Raw genomic sequence first — 17,475 nt, 5'->3', positions numbered from 1 at the left:
GGTGAAAGTGGGATACGCGCATTGGCAACACGAGAGTATAGGCGAGGGGGGTTTTGCACTCCCGGGGAGATGAAAAGGGACGACCAATGACGACTGCTTATTTTAAAACAAGCGCGTATTTATTAGGGATTTCATTAAATTATATTTTTTGACGTAACAATGACATCTACGCTTGCGCGCAGATCGCACCGAAAATATCGCGCCAAAAGTGTTGTTTTGTCACTCATCGTTCAACGTGTTACCGGAAGTATGTAGCAATTATTTGTTTAATCGTTTAATCAAAGCAAAAATTCTGATTACAGTTCGTTAGTGAGTCAATTCCTGGTGTTGAGCGCCGACCAAAAAGATAAGTATCTCTTATTTTATTAATATAACCTCATCTTTTTGATTGGTGTTTCTTTCTATTTTAAAGGCATTGGTCTGGAGTGACGGATTTTTGATTTCTACTACTCAACTGAACTTTAGTCATGGCTGGTTATCGCAAATATTCCTGCAAATACCCCGGATGCACCAGTGATTATGTTCCCAACAAAGGACAGTCCAATAAGCATTTCTTCACCTTCCCTAAGAATCCAAAGCTTCAAGAATTGTGGAGGAATGCCTGCAAAATTGAGGATCCTGTAAGTTCAAAATTTTGGCGTTTTCGCTATTTAGGGTATTTCAGAATTTACTTTTAAGTTTCTTATTTGCGCTCGAGTGTGTCAGTGCACTGCATGTACCTCCTCGTGGTCGTAGCGTGGGCAACTGTTTGCTGACAGACAAGGTAAAAGTCATTGCAAAGCAGACCTTATTTTGTTTTAAGTCTCGAGCAGACAGGCAAAACATGCCAACACTGACTGATTTAATTTTTTTATAATTTTTGTATAATTAAGAAATAATACAATACTTTAATTTTTTGAAAAATTTAATTTGTTATGTTACTCAAGTGTACAATAAAAATGTTAACAAAATCTGTGTTTTATTACCCCAAAACAACTTTTTTTGTAAGTTTCATTTCAAATTTTGTTTAAAATAAATATAAAACGTTTTCATTTTGTTTAAAATGAAAATATATTTTTTTATTTTAAACAATTTGCAATGAAACTTGTAAGATAAAAATAATAAAAAACAATATAAAAGGAATTTATTCAAACGTGGCACTTTACCGTGGTAGTAACGCACTTCAGCACCAGAGGCGCTGGATTCTCGTGTTGCCAGTGATTTACTAGGGAATTATCACTTCTTAACCCTTTCTGTTCTGTGTCGCCAACTATCCATTCGTAAACACGCCTTCTGTGGATAAAGGCCGAGTTGCGCATGCGCCGACTTTGATTTATGCGAAATTTCAGCAACTATTATGTAATTAAATTAATTACAGGACTTTCGGGTAATAATAATGACAAAAAAGTAAAATTGGCCTCGCTGTGCCCCAAAAACTCAAATACAAGTACAGGTTTCTTTAATTTGCGTGTCGGGATGTGTCGTTTGTTTCCGGAAAACCGACCACATTTGACTAGTTTTGGGCAGGGTGGTGAAACCTAAATGCACCAAGCCAAGTATAGGCGCCAAATTCAAAATCGACTGTAGTTCGGCTTGCTATCGCAGATGTCGCACACACGTATAGTCAATTTTAGCGAAGCTACCTATAATATCGGCAGAAATTAACAGTGGACCTGTGACAGTTGCCATTGTGTAAATCGCCATTTTGTGCTTGGTTTGTTTGGTGTTCGCCCTCGGCTTTGTTTTATGTGAAATTAGTACTGTTTTGTGGTTTTTTTCGTGTGTGTGCTTTTTTGAACTTTTTTATTGTGGGAATATAAATAATTTGATGGATCAATCATTAGTTTATAGTTATCGTATCGTGTATATTGACTAGTGATAATAAATTTTTATTACAAGTTTATTGTCTTTATTTATTCTCATATTTTATTTTTCGTATTCTTTGTAAATATTCAGCAACAATAGTTGTCTAACATCAGAAAGTGTTATTAGCAACTATTGTTGTGAATATTTACAAACAATACGAAAAATGCAATCAAACTTTAAAAGAAAAGTAACTACGGGCAATTCAAATCGCCCGCCGATAACGCTTAGTACGCGCTGGCAACAATAGATGTGCTAGTGACACTTTCGCTCTATCCGGACAAGGACAGATGCGTTTCTGTAAAACCTGTTATTCTGTGGTTTTGGGTTTACCAGCGTTTCTATTTTGCGTCGTATTTACGATTTTTGGTTAAAATGAGCCACACGTTGAGGAGCCGGCAATTAAACCCGTGCGACCCTTTGTTCTGGAAGTCCAGGGGTTACCCGGGGAGACCGGTGGACTGGCGAGGTAATTATGTGACTTAATTAACCATATTTCATTTGTTCGCATTAATAGAACGTCTGGAAGACATGGGATATTACGATGATAACAGCACTGACGGTAAGCATTATTTTAATTGTGGTGACGTTAATACAAGTTGTTTTCGTCAAAATCAAAATAATTATTCCTGATTTATGGTAGAAACGTGCAACAATAACTTAACTTATTTACAACTTCTAGAAGAAAGCACAGAGTACGAGACCGAGTCTGAGTACGACAGTGAGTCGGAAGATGAGAGTGATTACGAGGACCACTGTCTCAGAAGCAACCAAAACAACCCCAACAACGACGAGTTCTGGCGTCTCAGAGGCTGGACTAGACGTCCGGACGACTGGCGAGGTAATAAAACAACATCATTTCTTTGTCATAATTTCCAACTTCCAGAACGCATTAGGAGCGTTTACGCAACACTATGAATTAAAAGTTTAATTACACTTACGTTAGAAATAAAATAAATACAAAAGTAGAAACATCATAAATCCCTGTCCCCGATCACACTTAGAACATATTTTATTGTCTCAAGTTCCTCATCTGGCACCTCTGACGACAACTGGTAATGCTTCAACATTTGCTCCAACTGCGCGTCCAGTTTTGCGGCTTTGAAGGCGATTTTCGCTTTCTGGTTGTTGGCAGAAAGCGACCACATGATTAAAACAACAGTGGCTTTCTCCTCGCGGGAGCCACTCTCCAACTTACCCCTCAGCAAGTTCAAAAATTCGCCTGAAATTCACAGTTAAATGCCAGTGTTGGTTTAGCGCCCCTTGATAGATAGGGAAAACAGGGTTCAATTAATTACTATCTACCAATCAGAGGGCGCTGATGATGTGGTACCAACCTGACGTCATCAGCCTCGACCGGTTGGGTTGGTAGAACGCTATGTTTCGCAAAACCAAAAGCGCGGTTGTGCGATTCGGTAATTTACCGGAAGTTAGGGACAAAATTAAGTCGAAAACGTCGCTATTTTTGGCAATGTGGGACTGTCCTTCCGGATGTAGGGAAAAAATTTGCAAAAATTCGAGCCAAAGAGACTCGACAAAGTCCCAAGGTTTCTGCTTTTTGGTGATGGCGGGGTGTAGCCGTCCCGCACTGTTCAATAAAGCGCTCTAAAATTTTTATTTTATTTTTTCATCCAATTTTTGGTCGTTACTCACTTTACAAATCAAAATTCGACACTCGAGAACCGAGCAACAATTTCCCAAAATAACAAAACACAATTCAAGGACACTCAAATTGCGTGTTCTACTGACTTGCTCCATCTCCTTATCAATCGTATTGATAATCACATGAAGTAGTGATATTTTGGTTGGTAGCTTGCGAGGCCCAGTGCCGGCAACTGCGCTCGTCAGCGGCAAACTCTGGCACGCTAAAACCCCCAAACTGTGGGTGAATCCCCGAAATAGTTGCACAAACCTGTGGCACAATCGGCCGTAAATGTTGCCAACATCCTCAAAACGTCGACAAGATGCCCGTTTTGCAGCGCAAACCACACCCATAATTTATGGACGAAATCGCCCAAACCCAACTGGGCGAATTTATCCTTGACACTACCATCACCTACCATGAAATTCGTAACCAAACCGACCAACTCATCCAGGTCTTTCAACACGGGACAAACTCTCTTTTTCTCCAAAACGCGCCGTAAACAATCGACAGACTCCAAACTCAACTTGAGATGAAACTCCTTCAGTTGTTTAACAATGACAGTTGGCAACCCTGCCCCCAAGGCGAACTGTTTCGCCCCGGGTGACGCCCCCAATAATGACGTTAGCGCCCCCGTTATCACGGATTTTTTCCGAACTAGGTCTTTGGAAGCTTTCAAGTCGCACAATTCGTACAAATTTAGCAAAATTTCGGTTAAATTTGAAAAATTGTGGAGCAAGTTGTTATCACGTGACAATAACGCAGTCAGTGACAAGAGGGCCGAAGTCTGCAAATCTATAAAACAGTCGAGGCGTGAGACATGAGCGCCACCTACCGTCAAAAGCCAGACTTTTGGCAGCTTCACACACAGTCTCAAGAAATGGCGCACCCGACTCTTCAATTGTTTGGCTTAAAATGCCGAGCGCTGATTGGTCGAAACTCTTCGCCGTTGTGAGAACCGACAAAAGTCTGAAAATTTCGCTCCAAAGTCGGTTACGCAAACACAATAATTGGGGCAGATGGGTATCTAAAATCACCGAAATTATTTAATTTTAATCGTCATTAGAGCTACAAATAGCGGAAGAAGATAAAATCGTGATTGCGTCCTCCAACTAATGACAACCACTGTATATATAAAAAAGCACAATTCGTTCATTAGTGCAAAATGATGAATTTTGTGAGTGTTATCCTGTCCGTGGTGGCATGCGTAAGTATACAACCAAACGCCAAATGGCTTTCTTTGATTGGCTGGTACAGTATCACGTGACACAAGCCAAGGTGACTGTGACCAAATTCGAAAATTGTGACAACAATGCCGACTATCCGATCAAAATGACGTTTAAACTGAAGCAAGGCGGCGACGGAATGCAGGTTTTGGAGGAAGGGAGTCTCTCCACCAAAGTGCCACTCGGGAACGACATTCTTGTAACACTTTTGCCAACTTAAGCACACAAAATTCATAAAGAATTATAGGACATTGCTGACGTGTCATACAAGGAGGATAATGGAGCCTACGAACACCTGATAACAATCAAAGAAAACCTCTGTGACGCTGTTAATAAATATATGGGCGAGTTTATGCATGACATTCAGGAAGCAGCAGGCCTTGAGCGCGGGAAATGTCCCGTACCCCCTGTACATACAGTTCATTCTTTTTTATTATCAACTGTCAGTGTCGCAATCCTGATTTTTAATTCAAAAATAGTATACATGATAATGCCAACCTGACGGCACTTTGACAGTTGATTATAAAAAATCGACTATAAATACACCACCGCCTCCTACGTTCTTACACTGACCTGACCTGACCGGACTAGACCGTGTAAGAACGAATTACTGGCCCCAAATTTAACCCATTTTTTAGGGCGACTACAAAATCAAGGACCACACTCTCGACTTCCAAAAATTCAAGTTCAAGAAAATCCCAGATGGGGAATTCCTGGTCAAAGTGAGCCTACTTGATGCGAAAACAAACGAAACTCTCAATTGTCACAACCTCGAATTTACTATTGAAAAGTGATTAAATAAAATACTTACGATATAGTTTCGTGTTCAGTAGTGACACCAAAACCGTCAAACAGTCCCTAGTATGTAGAATAGTCCCCAGACAAGTTGTGTTGGCATTAGCCACCTGACCCAATAAAGTACAAATAGTGGCATCCATTTCGATAATGTCACAATAGAGTGACAGTTTTTTCGTATCATTGACACACATACTGGGATTGCAAACGGCCTTAAGTAACAACTTAACAATCCCAAAATCCTGTAACTTATAACTCAAAAGGTCCTCATTCAAGTTAAATAAATTCAACAGCAAGTTGGCCAAACTTTTAACAAAAGATGGCGCGACTGGTGCGTAGTTTTGCTCCGTACTGTTGGTACTACTCGAAGAGGCGTCACAGCACACTTGTGACACACTCCCAGTGTCAAAATTAATAATATTGAGGGTGTAAAGACGGCTCAGGATAATAACCAAGTGTTTATAAAACTCATAATCTTCGAAAAGATCAAAAATTGTGGTAACTTCGTCTTTACCCTGAAAAAATCATTGAAAAAAAATTAAGAAAGAATGTACAGAGTGACCCAGGGATGTGTATTCGGTCTATAACTTTTTTACTGTTATATATATTTCTTAAAGTTTTCAAAAAATTCATCTTTATTTATTCATCTTATTATTAACTGTGTTATTAATTATTATTGTTATTTTAAAAATTAAATTATTTTGTTATTAATATGGCAATATTTCAAATAGCAGAAAAGTTATAGACCCTGTATGAGTCCATACCTTTCGCAAGGTATTTGGCACAAGACTGGTCATTAAGGAAATTGCATCCAAATCTACAGAGTGTCCCAATAAATTGGCCAACAAAAACGCGCAATTTTCCCTTACGACGCTCGCCTCCTCGTGGTCGATTAAAACCCCCAAAGACAGGTCCCAAACATTTAACTCTGTGATAAAAAATGAGAAAAGAAAATTGAAGCAGTGTTACCAACCGTTGACGATTTTAATGGCAAGCATCGGTGATTTGGCCAATCCGGCAAACAATTGCACCGCTCCAGCGCGCAATAGAACATCACGACTTGACCAAAGCACTAGAAAACTTTTCAACCAATCGCTTTCGTCCACGTTGAGAAAACAGTGTTGCCAATTTTTGATTTTAGAGTTGTGCATTTCGGCCACGAGATGGTTAAGTATTAAAATCACGTTTCGAGTGATGTTCACGCCCATGACCGAAATCGTGGCCGTTTGGCCTTTGCTACAGTGAAACACTACGACTAATTCGCACAAGGATGAGACCAGTTCAGATAGGGTTTGTTTTGTGTGTTGGTTGGGTTTCGAACAAGTCCAGCCTAAACTGGCCGTCAAGTGTACCAAACAATCGAGCAACGAGTCCAAATAAGCTAAAATCAATTCCTGAAGCTGTGGTCAATTCAAGTTGGGACTTACAAAGGTTGTAAAAGTGGCTGCTGTCGGTGAATTTCAAACAATTCGAGATTATCTCAATGACATTAATCCATGATGTTTGGCCAGTTTGTGGCACTTTTGAGGCGAAATAATTGTAATAATCCAAAAAATGTTGCTCCAATGTGGCGCACAAAGTAATTAAATTTAGTAAATCTCGGCTCAAATTTTTAAAATCGTCACTCGTTGACGGTTCCACTGATATTAAATCAAGGAGACACGATGAGGGGTTTTTGAGCAGTTGTGTGAGCCAAAAAGGCCCCTCTGAAACGAAACATTCAAACAGTGTAGGAGATTATTCGTGTAAAATAATAAGTCTCTCACACAAGCCTCAAGTAAATTGAGCGAAATAAACATAATAACAAAATAAATATTATCCAAATTTTTTGAAAGTTTTGAGCAATTTTTGTGGCTTTTCGACTTATTGCTCCCAAGATTAAGCACAAAAATGAGCCAAACCGAATGAAACACGAAAAATATTATCAATTTTGATATATTTTTGTAATTGTTGTTTTATTTCGACAAGTGAAATAAATAAGTTCGTCATTTAAACACGAACTAATAGAGCTAAACAAGCTAATATCATAAATTTAGCAGCAATTTGGCAATTTTAGTTTAAATTTAGCAAAAAATATTTCGAAAAAACGCGTCAGTGTTGCCAACCCGCCAAAATGGTGAACTGGTACGCGGTCGGTTTAGCGGCCGCTTTGGTCTACATTTTACCAAAACGTGCAATTGCCACTCGCATAATCAACTTCTACAAATACCGAACTCTATTTGTGCCCCCAAAAACCGTAATTGTGATTTTAGACGACATAGGTTAAGTGACATAACCTCACTTCCAAACGTCAGATAACCGGTCGATTTCAGGGCTAAATTACGAAAAAGCACGCAAATATTTACAAAAAGGGGCCCGCGTCATAATCGCCGGCCTCAACCAACAAAAATTAGAAACCGCCAGAAAAGAATTAATCCGTTCGACGAAAAACCACAACGTTTGTGTTGCGTCAGTGAACCGCTATGAAAAAAAATCACTGAAAAAATTCGCCGATCACGTAATCAACACCGAAGTGGCGATCGACGTGCTCGTAAACAACAACGGCGTCGAATTATCCGACTTGGACATAATTTTTAAAACACAGGACTTGGCGAGGGAACGATTTGAGAACCACTGTTTGAATTTCCTAGGGGTTTGCCTACCTGAAGACTTGTAAAAGGGGGCCAAGTGGCGCAGAAACTTCAAGACGTGGCTTAGCAGCTTCGCGTCGTCTTCGCTCGACGGAAGGACTTTCAAAAAGCGCGAAAACGTGGCCTCCCAAGCATGATCCAAAAACTGGTCGTGCCTCGGCATTAACTTGCACAAAATCACGTACCTTCAATTGTAAATTAAATAAGCCATTAACTAATTAACCACTCACGTTGTTAATTTATTTATCGTGTTGGTGACACACTCGTGCATCGTCCCGTTTTGTGCCTCAACCAAGTGGTGCCTCACGCAAAAATCAACACTCGAAGCTTGCAAAACCGCCAAGTCGTACTGCCTCAGCCTCAGCCCTTCCACAACCTCACAATCATCCCGTTTCCGTGCCAACAACTCGTCCAAACCGCCGAAAATCTCACAATTCCACTGGATTTGAATCGAGGCAAGACAACAACGATCCGAACCCAATAATTCCATGAGGCTTGCCTCATAATACTGACTAACCTCCCAGTGAGTGTTGCACGTAAACGGGACGTGTAACTTATAAGTAAACAAGTGAGGCACTGAAAAGTTGGCCTTGGAAGGGCTCCCTTTGATGAACTCGTTGTAGCACAACAGAAACAAGAGACAAACGGCGTCGTGCCTCAACTTATCCTCGGTGAAAAACATAAATAAACCGCGCAAAACATTGTAAAAAACGTCGATGTTTTCGGCGAGGCACTGCCTCGCACTTGTCTGATACAGGCACAGGTTTTTCAAAATGGCGACTGCGGGAATCACAGAATCGGGGTAATCCATGAAATTTTTTTCAGTCAGTGCCGACTTGATCACGCATAACAAAACTTCGATGCCGTTGTGGGCCAGGAAGGTTGAGTGTAGTAGTGGATCTTCCATCATGACGCTGATTTGGGTTAGGGCTGATCTTCGGATCACCGGTTCAACATTTGACGATTTCAGGAGTTCCAAAACTTGGTTTAAACTGCTCGGTTGATAGAAATGTTGCGTGGTTCGGTTTTTGTTAACGTCGAAAAGGCGCTGAATTTGACACACGTTTGGTAAGGCTTTGTCGTAGAGATTGTTGAGCCTTGGTAACAACTCTCTGGAGTCGGTTTGCGAAGCTAGGAGCCAACAAAGGCGCGAAAAAGCCTCCTCGCGGGCTTGATTTTCGCACGTGAATAACAAACAAATGTTGGCTTTTACGACCTAGGGCACAAAAGTAACGTTTCGAACAAATTGAAAAACAACGGTGAATAGTAAGAATGACTTTGAAAAATATTAAATGCAGCTAGATATAATAGAATTTTGAAAAATTGAATCTAAAAAAATGGGAAAATGTAGAATGTGTTTATGTAAGAATTTTGAATACAGCCTACAAAAAAGAATTTATAAATGAGTCCAAATTTAAGATCTACAGACGGCTTTTTACGTTGTTTATTATTTTTACTGTTTTGTGCCTTTTTAAGTTTGCCATTTCATTTTTCCATAAGTCTATTCTTTTTATTTAAAAAAAAACAAGAACAGAAAAAAATGCTACAAAGGTGCAATTCGTAACATTGTTTTTTGATAAAAACAGTGCCTGGCAAAGGAAAAACAACTTACCTCACTTTTGGGCAAAAATAAAGTTTCGGCCGTGTCAGGATCGGTGATATCGAGCAGGTTGCGCCCGAGCGATTCTTTTTTGTTAACATGACATAACAAGATCGGTAATGAGCCAATCAAGGCCTCCACTATTCTATCCCAAATATCGCCAGAAACGAGTATTTTACATTTAATTAAATGAATTAAAATATCTTCGGCACAGTCCCTTATCTTTAATTTATTTACAATTAATTAATTAATTAATCGTGAAATCGAGTTACCCACCTGTGAATTGTCACTAGTCAATCCATGGCACGCTATTTCAACTAGAATTTTATTCCGACAGAGAAACAAAATCTGAGAGCCCGGCACGCCAGTCCCGGACTTGTTCAATTTGGGCCCGATCGTCGCAATTATGCATTTTTGGCACAATTTGTACGTTTCCGCACGGACCGTTTCTAAATTATGTCCCAGCAGTTTTAAAATGACGGCTAAAAATGGTAATAAATGACTGAAGTCAAGTCATCTTGACTCACTTTCAAATGTTTCAATTAGTGTGTCGTCGCTGGGGTAGAGGGGTAGTTTATTGGCACTTAGATCAACCACTTGTTTCACAAACGTCAAATCTCGGTGAAATTCAAGGCATGGGAGAGATTTTTCGGCCAAAAGTATGCCTTCATGGGCATTTAAACTTTGGTATTGTTTCATAAACTCAACGGCAGATGTCATGCTATCACAGACGCGTTTCGTTTCATGGTATTTTACGATAGAATCACTGTCAAGGCCTGCTTTAAAAGACTAAAAAATAGTGTTGAAAAAAATTCAACCTTGAAAAAATACCAATACTTGGACGTAACTAAGAAGGGTGTTGTATAAGTCCGGGTATAGTTTGACTAAAGTGATATCGACGAGACTATCAACGAGCGAATTTTTCAAATTTCTCGGTAAAATCACTCCGGTTTGTGCCAAGGGCACAAACCGGGTCAAAAACTCGCCACAATTGTGTAAAACACACAACTGAATGACTCGGTTTTGCAAATTTGAATCATCACTAACAGCTTCCACTCTTCAAAAATAACTCAATCAGTTGTTTTAACACATAAATAACGCAAAATAAAACCTGAAAAACTCCAAAGCGTCGCCATAATCAATCAAAACGTCGTTCATTTGCCTCCGAATTTCGTGAATCAGAGGCGTCTGTGCCTCCTCGTTCCAAATTTCGGGCCCGACAACTAGATTTAATAAATTTAAAAGCTCCTCCAGCATATTCAGGGCCAAATTAACGCCTCGCTGAGAAATGTCAATGAGAAGAGTAAGGGGGCGGGGCCTATTCATTCGTTTTGGGTAAGGGTTGGCCATGGTCAACTGACAACAATTTTCCAAAACGCGGTATTTTTAGCTCAAAACTCATTATTTACAATTTATTTTAGCAATTTTTTAGCTTAGTTTTGAGAAATTGTGCGAAATAAAAAAATGTGATTTTTTGATTAAATTTCTCGAAATAAAATGCTCGGAAAACGCAAAAAATGTGTCACTTCTTTTGTCCTAATGTAATACTTTTTAATTCAATTTTTAAATGCTTGAAAAAGCGAAAAATACGAATCATTTCAAAGTCAAAAACATTTTATTAACCAATTTCCTGGTCTTTAACTAACTTAACCGTGCTTAAATGCTCCAAAAATAATAATTTAAAATCAAGTTTCGTCAACGTAAAAAACCACCCCTTATCCAAAAATTATCCGAACGTAATATTATACTCACCTGATTATTTCTCCGCCCACTTGACCTAATACTTTCGGGCTTGACACACAAAAATTTCAAAACACACCTAAAATTCATAAAACAAAAACGCGGAAAAGAAATTTGTTGCGTTTTCAAATAGTCCACGTTTTCAGGACGTTCAGTTTCGTCACGTGACCGCCCAGAAAGGCTCGATTTTGGCGACCACGTGACGGGTGTTGTGGCCTTTGATTGGGCCTTAAAAATTTCAATTAGTCAAATTTTAATTTAATTAAAATACTCACATTTTCCTTACATGTGGACAAACAAGGGTCATTGTAGTGATTGATCCGAATTTGTAGTGCTTTAGTCAATTGACTTAAACAGTTAAGGACCGAATTTGTGACTCTAGTGGACGTACAATTGTTGATTAAATCGTGAAACACCTGAAATTTGTTACAAAACGGGCGAGAGTTTTAAAAAACTCACCATTATAATTGTGGGTCTTTGGAGGAAGACTTCGGCCGGAAAATCGCGCAAAAGCACGCTAGCGAAAAACTCAGCTGAGTGGAGCAATGCTGCGGGTTGTGGCGGACTTTTGAGGGAATTTTCGATCGATTGTAACACTTGTCGGTCTGCTTCAATCAGCATTTGCCACCTCAGAGGATAAATGTTGTTTATTAGGGGGCTGTCTAATTTCCGGGGGCTGCAAACGAAGGTGAGACCAGGCGGTTGCGTTCGATTTTTTTACGTGTTGCGTTGGTGTGCGGAGGGCTCCTGGTGCACAAACCCCTCAATGGGGGTTGCCGTGCTCCCCACCAGCTCGGACTGGCCCGTCCTGTGGCTGAGGGGCACCTCGGGCTCCAGTGGGGGCACAATGGGGTTACACTGGTCCAAAACCCGCACGATTTCCTCCAATTGGGGGTAAAATCTGGGCTCAATGTACGACCGGATTTGCGCGAGTTCCTTTTTAAAGGGGGCGCTCCCATGATGGTTTAGTAAAATTTGGCCACTTGCTGACTATTACCACGTACGTTAAATAATTTTTTTTCGTCACAACTCACCTCAAGAATGCGTCGAATCAGCTTGAAGACAAGCTCCTGCTTCGTGCAGGGTTCAAGCAAAAACCATTCAAACAATTTGGTCAAAATCTCACGGCTCCGGGCCAAGGGGTTGTCGAACTCGAACCCGTGGTCCAGTTTCGAGATTATGTTAAGGAGGGCACGTTCTCGTATTTCTTGAATTTCGTGTCCTTTGAATTTTTGAGGTTAGGTCAGGTTTTTTCGCCAAGAAAGACTCACCCAGCTTTTGAATGTGCAAAGATGAGACACATTTATCGGCCATTTGAAGCTTTGGGCTTAAATGTTGTGTAAAAACTTGTAAATGGGCGCAAATTGCAAAAATTAGGTTGTAAACAAAGTTTCACTGGCGGGCTGAAGTGGCATCATTTGAAAGTTTGAAACTAGAAAAATGAAAGTTAGAACAAAATTCCCCAGACATTTATTTGAAATTAAATGTTACAAAGTGTTCCGCAATTTCCATACTAGCACGCCCCAAGAGAAGAGGTGGCAAAAGACGAAGAATTGGTACAAATCGTCGGTCGTTTTTATGTCGAAGACCTCAAAGTTTCGAAAAGCTTCGACCAAGCCTTGCACATTGTACCACATTTTTTCAAACAGACATTTTAGTGACATTACCAACATTACTAACTAAGCCTACCAGAGATTTTTGAAAATATTTGTACGTGTCTTCATATCCTAACATGTCATTAATTACGTGATGTGCTTTAATCAAATTAGGAATCTTTATACAGGCGTTGCAAAACCGCGAAGTACGAATAGGCCGACCGCAAAATCTGTGTCAGCGTGGCCAACGACAAGGTGATAAAATTCCCCGCCTTGACAATGGTCGGTTTTTTAGTTTTCTCCAAAAAAATCATCACGATTTTGCGGATTTTGACATGACTGGCGTACCAGTTCGACAAATAGAGCGACATTCCAATGGCGTCACTCTGGAAATAATTTTTGAAAAACAGTAATTTAGGGATTTAGATTTATACGGTTGTCATAACTTCATGCCCGTAGTAGCAGTAGGTGGCAACCTGCGTGGTCATCCCGCATAAATACGTCCCCAAAACGGCGAACTGGACGCTAGGGATTGGCACCTAAAATACACAACTCGTCGTCTGGCTTAATCCCAGACCTGCCTTTGGTTTTCTTACGACTATCAACTGGAAACCTGTAGTGCATATGACTATCACGCTCCCGAACAACTGGAGGAATATCCCTTTGGAAAAAATGGCCTCGACTCGCTCTGTGTAACTAAATTTCAAATTAAATAGGCAATTAGTTGCGCTTACTTGACGATTTTCGCGTGGTGTGTTATACACCTGACTAGGGCCCCTTTCGTTTCGTTAAAACCCCCCTCATAGTCGATTTTAGTGAGATTTTCCTTCAAAATCTCGAACTGGGCCGACGCTAGCGTGATCAATTTCCACGTCAGAATATCAATAGCAGTGTTGCAATAAGCGCTAATAAAGAGACTCAAGCTTTGCACAAAAAATGTGGAGTAATAATAGTTGGTTGTATCGTACGGAAACCAGCCCGGAAGTGGCAGAATTTTCTTCCTACTTTCGTCAATAAAAGGCACTAAGCAGTAGAAAGAGCAGGTGAAGGTGCAACAGATTCTGAAAGCGTTAGAAATAAAGGCGCACGAACGAATCTTGGCCTTGATTATATCAAGTTGCTCGAAGGAATATCCGTAGAAAATGGGGTCAGTCAGGAAATTTTCAATCTCGATCAAATCCTTGCTGTAATATTGAAAGTTGAGTAACTTGCAGAGGAACGTAAAGTGGGTGAAAAAATATAGTAGAGACTCCGTGAGTTTGGATAAGTCGCTTCGGTCAAAAACCATCTGAATGATCATCGTAGTGAGCTGTCCGTACGAAATCAAAAGATTGAAAAAGGCGCTCAACCAATACAAAATTTCGTGCTTGTTGTCACGTTTGGGGTAAAACCCCACCACTAACATCAGCTTGCGTTCGAGAGAAAAGGCGTTTCGAAGATCGTAGTCCTAAAACACGTAAAAATTTGCGGTCTAATTGGCAATTGTATCACCTGTATCATAAAACCCATTTTGCTAGTCTTGAGGCGATAACAAACTGAAATGTTTCAAAAATAGGTTTCGTCCAAGTCAAAGCAACATCCAATTAACGCAATTTGATTAATTGTAGCTTTCTGGAGGCTAATTATTGGAGTCAACTCTTTAATTCAAATCATAATCAATAATTTTAGTAAATTAGAGAGAAGATTTGGTCGATTTCTGGAAGTGGGATCGGAAAAAACAACTATTTGAATGCTGTGCTTTACTGATTAAATATACACACTGTTCAGAAATGATTGTTCGTCAATTTTTTTATGAAATGTGACGGTGACAGATCTGTCAAAATAATGCAAAAAGTCTTCGAACTAAAAACGAAAAATACACAACAGAAATCACGGAAATGCAAAAAATAAGCAAAAAGCTATTCAATTCGACAAAGCAGCTTATTGAATTTTAATCCACAGTGTGTCCATAGTCGTCTTGAACAATCATTCTTGAAAACAGGCTATGTGCTATTAAAACTTTTTAATTTCGAGTCAAAGGAAAGTGCAACGGTAATAATTATAGCTTGAGGAGGGTAATTATGAAGCCAATTCTTCAATATCTAATAACCACTTTGTTTGATGTTTGCAAGGACGTGGACGATTTTTTGCATTCTCTGAAGAACAGACGTTTTATTCATAAGTTTTTTGCACGACTTGAAAATCATTTCGTAAGTGAATAACAATGAGTATTCGCTATTTGATAACAAAAAATAAGTGTTTTTTCAAAATGTTAGACTGCTGTCAAATGCTCAAATAAGTGCTTCCCGTTGGTCACCAGTCGTCACGTGGTCGTGCTACCGCACTCTGATTGGTCATGTCACATTGCAATTTCCATGAGGTTAAATAAAATTGTATACGATATTAAAAAAATGATTATGGTTACAAATAATGGACCAAAGTTTACTTTTAAAATCTTTATTTTTATTAATTCGTAAAAAACAGTAAAGGTACTAAGTCTTCTTCCTCGGTTGTCTGGGAGTTCGCTCGTCGTAATTACAAGCCGGGAGATGGCGCCTAGGTCTTCCGTTCTCTCTCACTTCTTCACTTCTTCCTTTGTTAATCTTCTGTTTTATTTCGAGCATTTCGGCATTGTATACTTCGCCATCGCTATCATCACTACTGGCTTTCGTTTTCTTCTTTCGTGCCCCAAGATGACCATTTGTCTCTTCACTAGCTTTGTCTTTTTTCTTTCTTATTTCCATCATTCCGGCGTTGTCAACCTCACCATTTTTATCATCACTAGTTTTGGTTTTCTTTTTTTTGAGCGCATTTTTCTCCTTCTTGGCTAAGATTTCTTTCATGGCGGGTGTCATCACCTCTTCAGTCTTATTTTCTATCACTTCCTTCTGTTTCTTCTCCTTTTTTTTCGCCAGTTTCTTCACAGGTGTGACATTTTCATCATCTCCATCATCCAATCTATCCCCACATAAACTTCTTCTTTTTTTCACTGTCCCAAGGAAGTCAAAAGGACTGTCCACAGTTTTGCCATTCTTGCGAATTTCGTCCTCAAACAACGACCGAATTTTCTTATAATCAGGCACCTCATCAAACTTTAAACTATTAACGTATTGGAAATATTTGATTAAAGTTTCTAAAAAAACATAAAACAAAACAAACCAAACAACACAATTACACACTAACCGGATTTCTTGCCCAGGCACGTTTTAATAAACTTTGGGACGTCTTTTAAATTGTCTTCCTTCAACTGTTGGACGGTTTTGGGGTCGCTTAAGTGCGAGTCCCAGGGGAGGGTGCCCCCCAACCAATGAATTAAATTAAAGCCCAGAATTTCGAAATCGCCACGTCTGGTGGGCACTAGCAAGAAAATAAGATTGGAGCTACGCGAAAAAATAGTTACCCCCATGATGGGCGTCCCGGCTGGTGTACTCAATGGTGCCATCGTGGGCTTTTTTGGGGTTCGGTTTAAACTCCCGCTCTGTGCTAAACTTGGTCGCGAGACCAAAATCCACGAGGTAGACCTGGCTTTTATTGACCCCCAGAAGGACATTGCCCCCTTTTATGTCCCCATGGATGTACCCAAAGTCATGAATATATTCCAGAACGTAGGTCTACGAATAACTGTTACCACCCTGTTACGAAAAGTGAAAACGTACAATTTGCCACCCCATTTGAAAAACGGACGTGCTCGAAAGGGCCCCCTTGTCCCGCCTCAGTTGGTCAATATCAGCCCCGAATTTCTCCATGACAATAAACCGGTATTTGGAAGCCCCCATTTCGTGCGACCCTGACCCCAAATACGCCGGCATTCCGAACGTTTTCAATTTGTGCTTTTTCATAAAAGCCTCAACTACAACCCCAAATAACACAAAAAATATAAAAAAGGGGGAAAACACTTACTGTCGGCCTGTTTGGCGTTTTTCATGTAGAAGTGCATCTCGACGAAAAGGGGGCCGTTGCCGTGAGGCTCCACCTTCACAACGTAGGGGTATTTGGGGGACTTGGAGGAGGCCTCCTGAGCTGCGTAAATCTCCCCAAAGCCCCCTTTGCCGATGGACGGCCCCAACCTCCACTGGTTCTTCCCCACATCAACCAGGACTTCCCCTGCAGGCAGCGGCTCCGGCATTTTATAGCCGGTTGTTGCTTTTTTGCGAGGTTTTTTCACCGGTTTCGACATTTTGAGGTTAGAATCAAACGCCAAAAAACGAAGCGACACGAGCCACGCACACACGCAACACTTTTTGCACTTCCTTTAGAGCGAAACTAAACAACAAAAACGCGGTTTTAAATCCGAGATAACGAATTATGAAGAGATAACGAAAAACGCGCGAAAAAAAAACGGTGGTATGGCGGACGAAGGCACCAACTTAATAGCGCCACGGCTAAATTCCCTAAAGGCCGGGCGTTGTTGGCTGCCTAAGTGTCA

General features: G+C 40.2%; 7 protein-coding genes and 1 non-coding gene across 10 annotated transcripts in view; 4 read left to right on the top strand and 4 right to left on the bottom strand.

Moving 5' to 3' along the window:
* Nucleotides 1–950, top strand: LOC103313288 (uncharacterized). The gene is made up of 2 exons (XR_010333180.1): nucleotides 1–620; nucleotides 665–950. It is a non-coding gene; the product is annotated as an uncharacterized LOC103313288 (transcript).
* The window catches only part of IP3K1 (Inositol 1,4,5-triphosphate kinase 1), a 40,043-nt gene extending 38,774 nt beyond the window's left edge, over nucleotides 1–1,269 (bottom strand). For all 3 annotated transcript variants that reach the window (XM_064355084.1, XM_064355085.1, XM_967994.5), the window contains exon 1: nucleotides 1,251–1,269. The gene's annotated coding sequence lies outside the window, so the exon portion shown is untranslated. The remainder of the gene's footprint in view (nucleotides 1–1,250) is intronic.
* Nucleotides 1,270–2,176: 907 nt separating this feature from the next.
* LOC103314316 (hypothetical protein) lies at nucleotides 2,177–2,814 on the top strand. The gene is made up of 4 exons (XM_008200027.3): nucleotides 2,177–2,311; nucleotides 2,360–2,404; nucleotides 2,525–2,683; nucleotides 2,729–2,814. The coding sequence occupies exons 1-4, from the start codon at nucleotides 2,218–2,220 to the stop codon at nucleotides 2,758–2,760; spliced, it is 330 nt and encodes a 109-aa protein (XP_008198249.1). The 5' UTR covers nucleotides 2,177–2,217; the 3' UTR covers nucleotides 2,761–2,814.
* On the bottom strand, nucleotides 2,400–13,170 carry ana3 (anastral spindle 3). The gene is made up of 22 exons (XM_064355081.1): nucleotides 12,747–13,170; nucleotides 12,510–12,697; nucleotides 12,197–12,465; nucleotides 11,935–12,151; nucleotides 11,751–11,891; nucleotides 11,488–11,703; nucleotides 10,847–11,016; nucleotides 10,573–10,792; nucleotides 10,263–10,524; nucleotides 10,012–10,217; nucleotides 9,748–9,957; nucleotides 8,366–9,351; nucleotides 8,148–8,320; nucleotides 6,933–7,211; nucleotides 6,479–6,886; nucleotides 6,270–6,433; nucleotides 5,522–6,020; nucleotides 4,320–4,511; nucleotides 3,755–4,279; nucleotides 3,496–3,707; nucleotides 3,180–3,447; nucleotides 2,400–3,064 (listed from the first exon to the last, which is right to left on the bottom strand). The coding sequence occupies exons 1-22, from the start codon at nucleotides 12,787–12,789 to the stop codon at nucleotides 2,817–2,819; spliced, it is 6,096 nt and encodes a 2,031-aa protein (XP_064211151.1). The 5' UTR covers nucleotides 12,790–13,170; the 3' UTR covers nucleotides 2,400–2,816.
* Nucleotides 4,541–5,527, top strand: LOC103314317 (uncharacterized). Its single transcript, XM_008200030.3, has 4 exons — nucleotides 4,541–4,691; nucleotides 4,742–4,909; nucleotides 4,958–5,119; nucleotides 5,349–5,527. Exons 1-4 carry the CDS (start codon nucleotides 4,650–4,652, stop codon nucleotides 5,502–5,504), a joined length of 528 nt encoding a protein of 175 aa, XP_008198252.1. The 5' UTR covers nucleotides 4,541–4,649; the 3' UTR covers nucleotides 5,505–5,527.
* On the top strand, nucleotides 7,596–8,364 carry LOC135265488 (uncharacterized). The gene is made up of 2 exons (XM_064355094.1): nucleotides 7,596–7,766; nucleotides 7,818–8,364. Exons 1-2 carry the CDS (start codon nucleotides 7,619–7,621, stop codon nucleotides 8,159–8,161), a joined length of 492 nt encoding a protein of 163 aa, XP_064211164.1. The 5' UTR covers nucleotides 7,596–7,618; the 3' UTR covers nucleotides 8,162–8,364.
* On the bottom strand, nucleotides 12,930–14,690 carry LOC661659 (odorant receptor). Its single transcript, XM_015983588.2, has 5 exons — nucleotides 14,562–14,690; nucleotides 13,805–14,517; nucleotides 13,667–13,766; nucleotides 13,505–13,609; nucleotides 12,930–13,456 (listed from the first exon to the last, which is right to left on the bottom strand). The coding sequence occupies exons 1-5, from the start codon at nucleotides 14,577–14,579 to the stop codon at nucleotides 13,241–13,243; spliced, it is 1,152 nt and encodes a 383-aa protein (XP_015839074.1). The 5' UTR covers nucleotides 14,580–14,690; the 3' UTR covers nucleotides 12,930–13,240.
* Nucleotides 14,691–15,490: 800 nt separating this feature from the next.
* Nucleotides 15,491–17,386, bottom strand: LOC661614 (serine/threonine-protein kinase VRK1). Its single transcript, XM_967765.5, has 5 exons — nucleotides 16,950–17,386; nucleotides 16,706–16,899; nucleotides 16,450–16,660; nucleotides 16,233–16,406; nucleotides 15,491–16,182 (listed from the first exon to the last, which is right to left on the bottom strand). The coding sequence occupies exons 1-5, from the start codon at nucleotides 17,224–17,226 to the stop codon at nucleotides 15,542–15,544; spliced, it is 1,497 nt and encodes a 498-aa protein (XP_972858.1). The 5' UTR covers nucleotides 17,227–17,386; the 3' UTR covers nucleotides 15,491–15,541.
* Nucleotides 17,387–17,475: the final 89 nt, after the last annotated feature.

The sequence above is a fragment of the Tribolium castaneum genome, chromosome 2 (genome assembly GCF_031307605.1).
Source record: "Tribolium castaneum strain GA2 chromosome 2, icTriCast1.1, whole genome shotgun sequence".
NCBI classification, from domain to species: Eukaryota; Metazoa; Arthropoda; class Insecta; order Coleoptera; family Tenebrionidae; genus Tribolium; species Tribolium castaneum.
Note: the sequence above shows the minus strand (reverse complement) of the source record. Positions and strands in the feature narration are given on the sequence as shown.

Coding starts and splice junctions, on each gene's coding strand:
- LOC103314316 (XM_008200027.3), top strand. CDS start 2,218: ATGAGCCACACGTTGAGGAGCCGGCAATTAAACCCGTGCGACCCTTTG. Junction 2,312..2,359: donor GAGACCGGTGGACTGGCGAG/GTAATTATGTGA, acceptor TCGCATTAATAG/AACGTCTGGAAGACATGGGA. Junction 2,405..2,524: donor CGATGATAACAGCACTGACG/GTAAGCATTATT, acceptor TACAACTTCTAG/AAGAAAGCACAGAGTACGAG.
- LOC103314317 (XM_008200030.3), top strand. CDS start 4,650: ATGATGAATTTTGTGAGTGTTATCCTGTCCGTGGTGGCATGC. Junction 4,692..4,741: donor TCCTGTCCGTGGTGGCATGC/GTAAGTATACAA, acceptor TGGCTGGTACAG/TATCACGTGACACAAGCCAA. Junction 5,120..5,348: donor GGAAATGTCCCGTACCCCCT/GTACATACAGTT, acceptor CCCATTTTTTAG/GGCGACTACAAAATCAAGGA.
- LOC135265488 (XM_064355094.1), top strand. CDS start 7,619: ATGGTGAACTGGTACGCGGTCGGTTTAGCGGCCGCTTTGGTCTACATT. Junction 7,767..7,817: donor TGTGATTTTAGACGACATAG/GTTAAGTGACAT, acceptor GGTCGATTTCAG/GGCTAAATTACGAAAAAGCA.
- ana3 (XM_064355081.1), bottom strand. CDS start 12,789: ATGGCCGATAAATGTGTCTCATCTTTGCACATTCAAAAGCTGG. Junction 12,466..12,509: donor TGATTCGACGCATTCTTGAG/GTGAGTTGTGAC, acceptor ACGTGGTAATAG/TCAGCAAGTGGCCAAATTTT. Junction 4,280..4,319: donor CAAAAGTCTGGCTTTTGACG/GTAGGTGGCGCT, acceptor ACTGTTTTATAG/ATTTGCAGACTTCGGCCCTC.
- LOC661659 (XM_015983588.2), bottom strand. Junction 13,767..13,804: donor CACCACGCGAAAATCGTCAA/GTAAGCGCAACT, acceptor TTTGAAATTTAG/TTACACAGAGCGAGTCGAGG. Junction 13,610..13,666: donor CAGGTTTCCAGTTGATAGTC/GTAAGAAAACCA, acceptor TGTGTATTTTAG/GTGCCAATCCCTAGCGTCCA.
- LOC661614 (XM_967765.5), bottom strand. CDS start 17,226: ATGTCGAAACCGGTGAAAAAACCTCGCAAAAAAGCAACAACCGGCTAT. Junction 16,661..16,705: donor TTCAAATGGGGTGGCAAATT/GTACGTTTTCAC, acceptor AGTTATTCGTAG/ACCTACGTTCTGGAATATAT. Junction 16,183..16,232: donor GTGCCTGGGCAAGAAATCCG/GTTAGTGTGTAA, acceptor ATGTTTTTTTAG/AAACTTTAATCAAATATTTC.